The 13,480-nt window shown below is 45.0% G+C and overlaps 1 protein-coding gene across 1 annotated transcript in view; it reads left to right on the top strand.

Annotated features, from left to right (window-relative positions):
• The window catches only part of LOC104032568 (ubiquilin-1), a 43,113-nt gene that overhangs the window by 18,577 nt on the left and 11,056 nt on the right, over window positions 1-13,480 (top strand). Inside the window, exons 2-6 of the mRNA XM_075725585.1 lie at window positions 5,139-5,290; window positions 8,442-8,557; window positions 9,711-9,973; window positions 10,827-10,985; window positions 11,702-11,942. Coding sequence (XP_075581700.1) covers window positions 5,139-5,290; window positions 8,442-8,557; window positions 9,711-9,973; window positions 10,827-10,985; window positions 11,702-11,942 — 931 coding nt within the window. The remainder of the gene's footprint in view (window positions 1-5,138; window positions 5,291-8,441; window positions 8,558-9,710; window positions 9,974-10,826; window positions 10,986-11,701; window positions 11,943-13,480) is intronic.

The following is a 13,480-nucleotide window of genomic DNA, read 5'->3' as shown; positions in this document are numbered from 1 at the left end:
GATCAGAGGGAGATGCTGGTGCAGCCCATGGCGGTCCAGGAGAGCTCAAAGGGCCTCGCTTAGGACTGCCGTTTATAGGATTGTGAGATGATTGACTTTAATCACCAGTAAATTTCCATCCGAGCCACAATTCGGGTCGGCTTGTTGTTGGAATTCCAGCAGCGATGATACCACCCTGTTTCAAGGCTGTCTGGGGTAGCTGTTTGTTCTCGTTCCCCTCGTTAGCCATAATATGAATCTTGATAAGAACAGGGCCGCTCTCTGCTCCAGCCATGTAGGAGTTTCTGGTACAATTAAGGGGCGCTTAACTGACCAACTCTCTACGCAAAAGCTGTGGCCTGCGAATTCCTGAGATTGTAAAGCAGACGAAGTAAAGGGGAAAAACAAGACAGAAAAAAAAACAGGGGCAGGGGGAAGATGTACCACCACATGGGGTTATGTATGAGAGTTCACTAAGATGTTTGGAATAGGATTCTTTTAAAAAATCAAGTTGACCATACTACCTGAAAAGTGTTAAATGTCAACTTCTGGAGGGCTTCCTAACTGCCTGTATTGGGTTTGGGTGGCAAGGTTTTGGTATTGGGGGGGCTACAGGGGTGGCTTCTGTGAGAAGATGCTAGAAGCTTCCCTGGGTCCAATAGAGCCAATGCCAGCCGGCTCCAAGGCAGACCTGCTGCTGGCCAAGGCTGAGCCAGTCAGTGACAGTGGCAGTGCCTCTGTGATAACATATTTAAGAAGGGGGAAAAAAAAAAAGAACCTGCACAACTGCAGCCAGAGAGAGGAGTGAGAATATGTGAGAGGAACAGCTATGCAGACACCAAGGTCAGTGAAGAACGAGGGGGAGGACGTGCTCCAGGCACCGGAGCAGAGATTCCCCTGCAGCCCATGGTGAAGACCATGGTGAGGCAGGCTGTCCCCCTGCAGCCCATGGAGGTTAATGATGGAGCAGATATCCATCTGCAGCCCATGGAGGACTCCATGCTGGAGCAATTGGATGTGCCTGAAGGAGGCTGTGACCCTGTGGAGAGCCCACACTGGAGCAGGTTCCTGGCAGGACCTGTGGGCCCGTGGAGAGAGAGGAGCCCACGCTGGAGCAGGTTTGCTGGCAGGACTTGTGACCCCGTGGGGGACCCACTCTGGAGCAGTCTGTTCCTGAAGGACTGCACCCCATGGAAGGGACCCACGTTGGAGCAGTTCATGAAGAACTGCAGCCTGTGGGAAGGACCCACATTGGAGAAGTTTGTGGAGGACTGTCTCCCATGGGTGGGACCCCATGCTGGAGCAGGGGCAGAGTGTGAGGAGTCCTCCCCTGAGGAGGAAGGAGCGGCAGAGACGACGAGTGATGAACTGACTGCAGCCCCCATTCCCCATCCCCAAACACTGCTCAGGGGGAGGAGGTAGAGAAAATTGGGAGTGAAGTTGAGCCCGGGAAGAAGGGAGGGGTGGGGGGAAGGTGTTTTAAGATTTGGTTTTATTTCTCATGACCCTACTCAGTTTTGATTGGCAATAAATTAAGCTGATTTTTCCCCAAGTCGAGTCTGTTTTTCCCTGATGGTAATTGCTGAGTGATCTCTCCCTGTCCTTATCTCGACCAACTTATTGGTCAGGGTTTCGTACGTAGCAGAGCAGCTCCCTCGCTGCGATCTATTGAGAATCAGCCCTTGACACAAGCTTTTAAGGCCAACAAGGTGGATGTCCTGTTGGGAGTCTGCTGTAGACCACCCAGCCAGGATGTAGAGATAGATGAAGTGTTCTACAAGCGGCTGGCAGAAGTCTCGCAATCGCCAGCCCTTGTTCTTGTGGGGGACTTCAACTCGCCGGACATCTGCTGGAAATACAACACAGCAGAGAGGCAACAGTCTCGGAAGTTCCTAGAGTGTGTGGAGGATAACTTCCTGACGCAGCTGGTAAGTGAGCCTACCAGGGGAGGTGCCTTGCTTGACCTGCTGTTTACAAACAGAGAAGGGCTTGTGGGAGGTGTCGTGGTTGGAGGCCGTCTTGGGCTCAGCAACCACGATATGACAGAGTTCTCGATTCTTGGCGAAGTAAGGAGGAGGGGCAGCAAAACTGTTACCATGGACTTCCGGAGGGCAGACTGTGGCCTGTTCAGGACACTGGTTGGGAAAGTCCCCTGGGAGGCAGTCCTGAAAGGCAAAGGGGTCCAGGAAGGCTGGGCCTTCAGGAAGGAAGTCTTAAGGGTGCAGGAGCGGGCTGTCCCCGTGTGCCGTAAGACCAACTGGCGGGGAAGATGACTGGCCTGGCTGAAGAGGGAGCTTTTGCGGGGACTCAGGGAAAAAAGGAGAGTCTACCGCCTTTGGAAGAAGGGGCGGGCAACTCAGGAAGAGTACAGGGATATTTTTAGGTTATGCAGGGAGTAAATTAGAAAAGCAAAAGCCCAGCAAGAAGTTAATCTGGCCAATGTTGTAAAAGATAATAAAAAAATGTTTCTATAAGTACATCAACAATAAAAGGAGAGCCAAGGAGAATCTCCATCCTTTGCTGGATGTGGGGGGGAACATTGTCACTGAGGACAAGGAAGAGGCTGAGGTACTTAACGCTGCCTTTGCCTCTGTGTTTAATAGCCAGACCAGTTATCCCCAGGGCATTCAGCCCCCTGAGTTGCAAGACAGGGACGGGGAGCAGAATGGAGCCCTCATAATCCAGGAAGAAGCAGTTAAGGACCTGCTATGCCACCTGGACGCTCACAAGTCTATGGGGCTGGATGGGATCCACCCGAGAGTATTGAGGGAGCTGGCAGAGGAGCTTGCCAAGCCACTTTCCATCATCTATCAGCAGTCCTGGTTAACAGGGGAGGTCCCTGATGACTGGAGGCTTGCCAATGTGATGCCCATCTCCAAGAAGGGCCAGAAGGAGGACCCGGGGAACTACAGGCCTGTCAGCCTGACCTCGGTGCTGGGAAAGATTATGGAGAGGTTCATCTTGAGTGAACTCAACAGGCATGTGCAGGTCAACCAGGGGATCAGGCCCAGCCATCATGGGTTCATGAAAGGCATGTCCTGCTTGACCAACCTGATCTCCTTTTATGACCTGGTGACCCGCCTGGTAGATGATGGAAAGACTGGGGATGTAGTAGAGAGTAGTGGTGAATGGAGTTAAGTCCAGTTGGCGGCCGGTCATGAGCGGTGTTCCCCAGGGCTCTGTTTTGGGGCCAGTCTTGTTTAATATCTTTATCGATGATCTGGGTGAGGGGGTTGAGTGCACCCTCAGTAAGTTTGCAGATGACACCAAACTGGGTGGGAGTGTTGATCTGCTGGAGGCTAGGATGGCCCTGCAGAGGGACCTGGACAGGCTGGACCGATGGGCCGAGGCCAACTGTATGAGGTTCAACAAGGCCAAGTGTTGGGTCCTGCACTTGGGTCACAACAACTGCATGCAATGCTACAGGCTTGGGGAAGAGTGGCTGGAAAGCTGCCTGGCTGAAAAGGACCTCGGGGTGCTGGTTGACAGCCGGCTAAACGTGAGCCAGCAGTGTGCCCAGGTGGCCAAGAAGGCCAACAGCATCCTGGCTTGTATCAGGAAGAGTGTGGCCAGCAGGAGCAGGGAGGTGATTGTCCCCCTGTACTCGGCACTGGTGAGGCCGCACCTGGAATACTGTGTCCAGTTTTGGGCCCCTCAATACAAGGAAGACATGGAGGTGCTGGAGCATGTTCAGAGAAGGGCAACGAAGCTGGTGAAGGGTCTGGAGCACAGGCCTTATGAAGAGCGGCTGAGGGAACTGGGGTTTTTTAGCCTGGAGAAGAGGAGGCTGAGGGGAGACCTTATTGCTCTCTACAACTACCTGAAAGGAGGTTGTAGTGAGGTGGGTGTTGGTCTCTTCTCCCACGTAGTTAGCGATAGGACGAGAGGAAATGGGCTCAGGCTGTGCCAAGGGAGGTTTAGGTTGGATATTAGGGAAAATTTCTTCACGGAAAGGGTCGTCAAGCATTGGAACAGGCTGCCCAGAGAGGTGGTGGAGTCACCATCCCTGGAAGCGTTCAAAAAACGGGTAGACGTAGCACTTTGGGACATGGTTTAGTCTAGTCTACCCTTAATTGGTTTAGTGTGGACTTGGTAATATTAGGTTAATGGTCGGACTGGGTGATCTTAAAGGTCTTTTCCAACCTAAATGAGTCTATGATTCTATGAATCTGTGACCTGTGAGCTTTTCATTTTATTTTTTTCTCTCCCCTGTGCAGTTGAGAAGGGGAGTGATATAGCAGCTTTGGTGGGCACTTGTCGTCCAGCCAGGGTCAAACCACCACACTTCCCAAGATCCTTTCAGGAACATTTAGTCTACTGAGTAGTCATGTTGAATAAATTCATTTGGTTTTCTTATATTTGTATTTTACGTTTTGTGAACTAGTTGCTTTTTCTGTGAGAGTACTTTTCTATAGAATAATGAATCTCAGTCAGAAGTTAGGCAAAGCATAATGTGGTTGTTATTTGTTAAGAAGGCAGGAAGAAATACAATTGCTTTTCCAGGTTCAGTTGTTTTAATGAAGGTATGATTTCACGGTCAGCTGAAATATGTGGCTCTTCACCATGCCCTGGGCTGGAAGGACATTTCATGTAGCTGTCATGAGTTGGATGAGAGAGCAGAGCCACCTAAGAAATAATTTTTGACTGTATGGAAAGGATTGCTAGTTTTGACACTTGAAAAGTAGCAGTAATACCTTCCAATAAATGTCCAAGAAGAAAAGATACTGCTCCTTCCAGTGCCTGCACAAATGTGGACTGAATTAACATAACGTTTTGTTGCATCTTCAGCATGTCAGCAACGGATGGTTTCAATGGCATGTGTATTTATTGCATCATGGGTACATGCCTGACTGAAATGACTGTATAGTCTGTAAGTGGAAGCCAATTTTTGTTATTGCCAGCTATATAGTTAGTGATCTAGATATGAAACACTTGACTTTAATTGTACTGAAAAAGAATGACTTGTTTTCCCATCTTCCTTTGGATAAAAAGAAAGTTGAGATAACTTAGTGAAGTGTTTCTAGGTTGTATAAAGCAAAACATAGCGTGCAAGTAGATTAATATAATAAATGTGAGCAAAATAGTTCTTCCTTAAATTATTAAAAAATTAATAGTTTGGTATTCAACTACATAACTATATAATATTAACTTCTGTTTAGTTCAAGGAAGAAATCTCTAAACATTTCAAGTCCCACACTGATCAGCTTGTTTTGATATTTGCTGGAAAAATTTTAAAAGATCAAGATACTTTGATTCAGCATGGGATTCACGATGGACTCACTGTTCACCTGGTCATCAAAACGCAAAACAGGTAACCTGAATTGGGCAAGCAGCCTTTAGTGCTTGTGCTAGTTTATGATGGCATTAACTTTGTGTAACTACATTGTTACCATGCTCTTAGAGTCTTAAAGAATATTGAAATTCTGATATTAGTCTTGTGATGAAATAAGACTTTAACTTAATTTGACGTTCAGTGGGGCATCCTACTAAAGGTGTGGTATGGAATAGATCCTGTATTATAGATCTTGCTAGCCTTTTCTTCTTTAAGCCCTGGATGTGGAATTAGTACTGTTTGAGGGGGTAGGAGTACATCAGGATTGCTAAAGCAAGGTAAGGACTGAGGAAGCAATTCATTGACAGGCATCCCAGGGATAGGATGAAAAGGTGGTAATGGTTGCAGTGATGCCCATCCATTAATGTTAAAAACTACTGTTCTGAAGAAGTGATGAGATTATAGATGTCTGAGAATCACAAACTGGTTGAGGTTGGAAGGGACCTCTGGAGGTCATCTGGTCCAACACCCCTGCTCCAGCAGGGCCACCTAGAGCCAGTTGCCCAGGACCATGTCCAGATGGCTTTTGAACATCTCCAAGGAGGGAGACTCCACAACCTCCCTGGGCAACCTGTCCCAGTGCTCAGTCACCCTCACAGTAAAAAAGTCTTTCCTTATGAGCAGACAAGAACCTCCTGTGTTTCAATTTGTGCCAGTTGCCTCTGGTCCTGTCACTGGGCACCGCTGACAAGAGCCTGGCTCCATCTTCTTTGTACCTTCCCTTCAGGTATTTATATACATTGATGAGATTCCTGCCCCCTGCCGAGCCTTCTCTTCTCCAGGCTAAAAAGTCCCAGCTCTCTCAGCCTTTCCTCATATGAGAGATGCTCCAGTCCTTTCATCATCTTTGCGGCCCTGCACTGGATTCCCTCCAGTATGTCCATGTCTCTCTTGTACTGGGGAGCCCAGAACGGGACACAGGACTCCAGGTGTGGCCTCACCAGTGCTGAGTAGAGGGGAAGGATCACCTCCCTCGACCTGCTGGCAACACTCCTCCTAATGCAGCCCTGGATACTATTAGCCGCCTTTGCTGCAAGGGCACACCGCTGGCTCATGTTCAACCTGGTGTCCACCAGGGCCTTTTCTGCCAAGCTGCTTTCCAGCTGGGTGGCCCCCCATCATATACTGGTGCATGGGGTTGTTCTTCCCCAGGTGCAGGACTTTGCACCACTTCCCCTTGTTGAACTGAATGAGGTTCCTGTCAGCTCATTTCTGCAGCCTGTCAAGTTCCCTCTGGATGGCAGCACAGCCCTCTGGCATATCAGCTACTCCTCCCAGTTCTGAGTCATCAGCAAACTTGCTGAGGGTACACTCTGCCCCATCATCCAGATCATTAATGAAGATGTTAAACAGGACTGGACCCAGTATTAACCCCTGGGGTACACTGCTAGCTCCTGGCCTCCAACTAGACTTTGTTCCACTGATCACCACCCTCTGGGCCTGGCTGTTCAGCCAGCTTTTAATCTACCTCACTGTCTGTTTATCCAGCCCGTACACATCAACAGCTTCTCCATGAGGATCTTAAGGGAGACGGTGTCGAAAGCCTTCCTGAAGTCAAGGTAGGCAATATCCGCTGCTCTCCCCTCATCTACAGGGCCAGTCATTTCATCACAGAAGATTATCAAGTTTGTCAAGCATGACTTCCCCTTGGTGAATCCATGCTGACTGCTCCGATGGCTTTCTTGTCCTTCCTGTGCCTGGAAATGGTGTCCAGGATTAGCTGCTCTATCACCTTCCCAGGGATCGAGGTGAGGCTGACTGGCCTGTAGTTCCCTGGGTCTTCGTCCTTGCCCTTCTTGAAGATAGGAGTGACATTTGCTTTCCTCCAGTCCTCGGGCGCTTCTCCCAGTCACCATGATCAATCAAAGATTATCAAGAGTGGCCTCGCAATGACATCTGCCAGCTCCCTCAGCCCTCAGGGGTGCATCCCGCCAGGGTCCATAGACTTATGTATGCCCAGTTTGCTTAAGTATTGCCTGACCTGATCCTGTTCCACAAAGGGTACATCTTCCTTGCTCCAGCCTTTTCCCTTGGTCTCAGGGGCCTGGGATTCCTGAAAGCCAGTCTTGCTAGTAAAGGCTGAGGTGAAGGCGGCATTCAGTACCTCAGCCTTTTCCGTGTCCTGTGTAACCAGGTTCCCTGTCTCATTAAGCAGCGGTCCCACATTTTCCCTAGTCTTCCTTTTGTCTCCTATGTACTTATAGAAGCCCTTCTTGTTGTCTTTGACATCCCTTGCCAAATTCAATTCCATTTGGGCTTTGTCTTTCCTAACTCTGTTTAAGAAAGAGAGACTCAGACAATATCTTTGTATTCCTCCCAGGTTACCTGTCCTTGCTTCCACAGTCTGTATACTTCCTGTTTGAGTTTGGCCAGGAAGACATCTAGAGAAAATAGTTTATTTTATTTATTTATTTATTTATTTTTAGCAATAATAAAAATGTAAATTAAGATTCTCAAGTATGATACTGTTCCTGTATTAAATCTCATTATTACATTATATTAAATGCCAGACCTTATGTACTGGGTCTGGCTTGGATGGAGTTTTACTTTCTTCATAGCAGCCTGTATGGTGCGGTGTTTTGGATTTTTGACCTAACAGCATTGATAACACACTGATGTTTTAACTCTTGCTGAACAGTGCTCTCACAGTATCAAGGCCTTCTCTCTTTCTTGCTCTGTGCCCCCTTACCCCCAGTGAGTAGGCTAGGGTTGGGAAGGGGACACAGATGGGACAGTTGAACCAAGTTGACCAAAGATATTGCATACCATATAATGTCATGCTAAGCAATGAAACTGGGGGGGAACTTTTCCAAAGTAGCTGTTGCTCGGAGACTGGCTGGACATTGGTCGTCTGGTAGGAGGTGGTGAGCAATTGCCTTTGCATCACTTTTCTGTTTTGGTGTTTTTTTGGTTTGGTGGGTTTTTTTTTCCTTTTTTTTTCCTTCTTCGCTTATTAAACTGTCTTTATGTCAACCCATGAGCGTTTCTCACTTTTGCCCTTCCGATTCTCTCCCCCATCCTGCCTGGGGTGGGGGGAAAATGAGCTTGTGACTGGGTGGGGATTTAACTGGCTGGGGTCAACCTATAACACCTTGTTCAACTTGTAATTTTTTTAACTTGCTTTTTATAGATCACAAGACCATCCAGGTCAACAAACACACACCACTGGCAGTATTGCTTCCACATCAATATCAAGCAGTAATACCTCAACACCAACTTCAACAAATAGCAACTCTTTTGGCTTGGGTAAGAATATTTCTTAGGTAACATGGTGATTATCTTAGGTATCTTGGTTTCAGGTAGTATCCTTGGAGCTTTATTCTAATGTAAACAGGACTTAAAAAATATAAAATTACTGATTACAAAAATCTGTGGTATTGGTTGTAATAAATTTCTGATCAATAAGTTATCAGAGGTAAGTTGTTTCCTTTGTTTTTTATGTACAGAACTTTGGGCTTGTGCTGTTTCATCTTCAGTAGTAAGGTGCCACTGATCTCGTATTCTGGCACTATAGGTAATTAAACTCCTTCCAGTCTCCTCCTCCTCCTTAACAGTGCATTTGAATTGGCCTGAAGAGAGTATTGAAGTTGGACCCATAACATCAAGTTAAGACTTGGAACAGAAGTAACAAAGTTACTCCTATCCTACAAACCAGTATTTCTCAGGTTCTGAGTCTGATTGCATTATCAGTCTTCTCTTTCAGGAATAGAGACAGAAGTCTATTGATTTAAAAATATTATCTCTTTCCATAGTTACTGGTTTTGTTATTCATGCTCTTTCATTGTTTGTTTTCTTTAAACAAAACAAAACAAAAAAACCCGGAAAAGCTATGTTAAGCAATTGCTTTTTTTAGTTGTAAACAGTTCTCCAGACTGACTAGTACCTTCTAAAAATGTGAAACTTTTGTGTTTGCTGAACTCTGCAAAGGAGGAGAATTTAAAGCATTATTAGTTCTTGTTGCATCAGCAAAAAGAAGAGCTATACTTTTTGTTTAGAATAGGGAGTATGCATCGTATTAAGAGATTCCTTGTGGCGGTGGTCTGTCTAAATGATTATTTCCAATACATTTGTAAGTGTTGGGAATTAACCTGAGGCCCCAAAACTCAAACATCCCTTGTACCTCAGCTATAGTAAATTAGAAGAAAAGCTGTTAGAGTTGTAACAAGTTATATTTCAGATGCGGTTTGGATTTCTAGGTTTCTCATTATGTAAAGAAGCAAATTCCTAGTGGGTAACTCCTTAACAGCCTTGCAAAGATAGAATTTCCATTGAGTTTCATTATTTTGAAGTGTGGGTTATGTTTATGTATTTTGTACTTAGAAAGAACCTGGATGTATTTAGAAATATACTAGAAGCTGAAAGTTTAATTTTTTTTTTTTCCTTTCCTTTCCTCTTAAAGGTGGCCTTGGAGGTTTGGCAGGCCTGAGTAGCCTGGGCTTAAATGCGTCAAACTTTTCAGAGTTACAAAGTCAGATGCAACGACAACTTATGTCCAACCCAGAAATGATGGTTCAGATAATGGAAAATCCATTTGTTCAGAGCATGCTTTCAAATCCTGACCTGATGAGGCAGTTAATTATGGCTAACCCTCAAATGCAGCAACTGATACAGAGAAATCCAGAAATCAGTCACATGCTGAATAATCCAGATATAATGAGACAGGTATGTAGAAAGATATCTAAGTTCATGACCTTTGATTATACTGTAACCGTGAACAGAAGAGCAAGAATTGGACATGCTTACATGAGTGCCAAAATATTGTTGAGGAATTTAGGCTTGTTAGACAATCTGTAAAAGGTCACTATAGGAAACTGATGTGTTTATTTCTAGCTGCTGGTGTCAGAAATAAGCTGATAATTAAAAAAAAAAAAGCAGCATAGTTTTGAAAGATGCTGAAGACTGTATAATCATATCTTCCAAGTTTAGAGTTGGATGCTGCTTGAAATCTTCTGTTGTTTAGTCAACAGTGGTTTATAAATTGTAATAATTGTAATTGTGAGTTATAAATTATAAAGTAATAATTCTCCAAAATACTGCTTATTTCCAGTTTATGTAACTGTGGGTACTTCTGATTGCTTCTGAAGTTATGTGTTATGTAGTAAGGTATGCCTTATGTGGCAGAGGGCATCAAGAAGCAAATGGAAGCTTTGGAAAATTAAGGTATTTATTTTTCAAGTTCATGTTATAAGCTGCATGCTGTACTAATGTTAGAAATGGTAGAAATATATTGTACTGAGAAGAAACAAGAAAGAACAGGATGGTACATTCAAGGGTTTTTTTCTTCTGTTTAGTCAATGCTTTCTGACTTGGCCAGCATACTGACAGTTGTGGCAGAATGCTGTCTAAATATCAAATTCTATTGACTCCCCTCCCATTAAGCTGACATCTTGATTTGGCTTTAATCGTAATTTCAAATGGAGTTAGACATTAGTAACTGAGATACTGTTAAATGCTGATATTTTCACTTTAGAATGGATTTTTTTATTAATACAAATTAAATGTTCTACTTCATTAGACACTAGAACTTGCTAGAAACCCTGCAATGATGCAGGAAATGATGCGAAACCAAGACCGAGCCTTGAGCAACCTTGAAAGTATACCAGGTGGCTACAATGCCTTGCGACGTATGTACACAGATATTCAGGAGCCAATGTTGAATGCAGCACAGGAACAGGTGAGAAATGATTGTAGGGGCCACTGAAAGTAAACATGGGGTTTTTTGGTGTGTGTTTGTTTTTTGTTTTGGGTTGGTTGGTTTTTTTGTTTGTTTTCCCAAAAATGAAAGAAGATAAATAATGTAACTTTTCAAATGTGTACTTGACAAAACTTAATTTCTTGAAGCTTGAAGTCAATGTGTGGCTTGTTCTTATGCTCTTTAAACTTGAAGGAATAAAGATTGTTTTGTGATAAGCTATTTTAATGTTAATAAATTTTTGTTATATATATTCTAAATTTATTTATTTTTAATTCTTGGAATTATAAAATTTCTGAGGTCCAGGAAAAATTAAGAGTGTGTTTAGTAACTTGGAACCTAAGGTGGGAAGAAAAAAGGCTTTGAAATTTTTCTAAGTCGGAAACCACTATGCAAGATATAATCTTACTGTGATCAGAGTACTACTAGTATAGTACTACTAGTGTAGTAGCAAACACTGCATTTAAAACAAGGTGTGATTAACTTATCTTTTTTGTTGTTGTTGTTAGAGATAATATCTCAACATTGGTATCTTTTCAGAATATTTACAATGGCTTATTTTAGGATGGTGATTATAATTGATTAAGAGCCATCAACATTTATCTTCATGTATAATTTTGGAAAGGTAACTTGCCATTTCTAGCAGACTTAAAAATAGTTGACTAATAGATGATATGTGTTTGTTTCTCCTTCTGTAGTTTGGAGGTAACCCATTTGCTTCCTTAGTAAGCAATGCATCATCAGGAGGGGACAGTCAGCCATCTCGTACAGAAAATAGAGATCCTTTACCAAATCCCTGGGCTCCTCAGTCCAGCTCTCAGAGTTCCACAAGTACCAGCACCAGTGGTGAGAGCAGTGGCAGTAGTAATGTTGGAAATAGCACCTCTGCCAGTACGGGACAGAGCTCAACTATACTGAATTTGGGACCTGGATTAGGAGGTGTGTCTGTTATTGCAATTGTATATATTTCCAAATATTCAGGAGTTTGCTGAAATGGTTCTGTTATTAGAAAGAGATGTTTTGATTCAAAGTTTGTATTGCTGTTTATTTCTATAGAACATTTGACTATTATCAAAGTCCTCTGTAGAAAACAAACATGAAAAGTAAACCAAGAGTACTAACAATACTTGTGTACTGCCTTAAAATAACAAAAGTAGGGAATCTGTAGATAAATGATAATATTTTTTTTTTCTGTTTGGAGACAAACAGGAAAACAGCTCATAATGTAGATACTTAGTGGGACTGCTTGTTGGATATGACCTCTGGCTTAACTTGTTTCTAGGGGAGATGCATCTGTGTAAGCAGAATCATGGGGTTTTTTTTGCTGGATGTGGGGGGGAACATTGTCACCGAGGACAAGGAAAAGGCTGAGGTACTTAACGCCTTCTTTGCCTCTGTGTTTAACAGCCAGACCAGTCATCCCCAGGGTACTCAGGCCCCTGAGCTAGAGGATAGGGATGGGGAGCAGAATGGAGCCCTCATAGTCCAGGAGGAAGCAGTTAATGACCTGCTATGCCACCTGGACGCTCACAAGTCTATGGGGCCGGATGGGATCCACCCGAGAGTACTGAGGGAGCTGGCAGAGGAGCTTGCCAAGCCACTTTCCATCATCTATCAGCAGTCCTGGTTAACAGGGGAGGTCCCTGATGCCTGGAGGCTTGCCAATGTGACGCCCATCTACAAGAAGGGCCAGAAGGAGGACCCGGGGAACTACAGGCCTGTCAGCCTGACCTCGGTGCTGGGAAAGATTATGGAGAGGTTCATCTTGAGTGAACTCAACAGGCATGTGCAGGTCAACCAGGGGATCAGGCCCAGCCAGCATGGGTTCATGAAAGGCATGTCCTGCTTGACCAACCTGATCTCCTTTTATGACCTGGTGACCCGCCTGGTAGATGATGGAAAGGCTATGGATGCCATTTACCTGGACTTTAGCAAAGCTTTTGACACCGTCTCCCACAATATTCTCCTTGGGAAGCTGGCAGCTCATGGCTTGGATGGGCGTAGTCTTCGCTGGGTAAAAAACTGGTTGGGTGGCCGAGCCCAGAGAGTAGTTGTAAATGGAGTTAAGTCCAGTTGGCAGCCAGTCACGAGTGGTATTCCCCAGGGCTCTGTTTTGGGGCCAGTCTTGTTTAATATCTTTATCGATGATCTGGATGAGGGGATTGAGTGCACCCTCAGTAAGTTTGCAAATGACACCAAACTGGGTGGGAGTGTTGATCTGCTGGAGGCTAGGATGGCCCTGCAGAGGGACCTGGACAGGCTGGACCGATGGGCTGAGGCCAACTGTATGAGGTTTAACAAGGCCAAGTGTCGGGTCCTGCACATTGGGCACAACAACCCCATGCAGCGCTACAGGCTTGGGGAAGAGTGACTGGAAAGCTGCCTGGCCGAAAAGGACCTGGGGGTGTTGGTTGACAGCCGGCTGAACATGAGCCAGCAGTGTGCCCAGGTGGCCAAGAAGGCCAGCAGCATCCTGG

This window comes from Pelecanus crispus, chromosome W, assembly GCF_030463565.1.
Source record: "Pelecanus crispus isolate bPelCri1 chromosome W, bPelCri1.pri, whole genome shotgun sequence".
Taxonomy (NCBI): Eukaryota; Metazoa; Chordata; class Aves; order Pelecaniformes; family Pelecanidae; genus Pelecanus; species Pelecanus crispus.
This window is presented reverse-complemented; position numbering and strand designations above follow the sequence as displayed.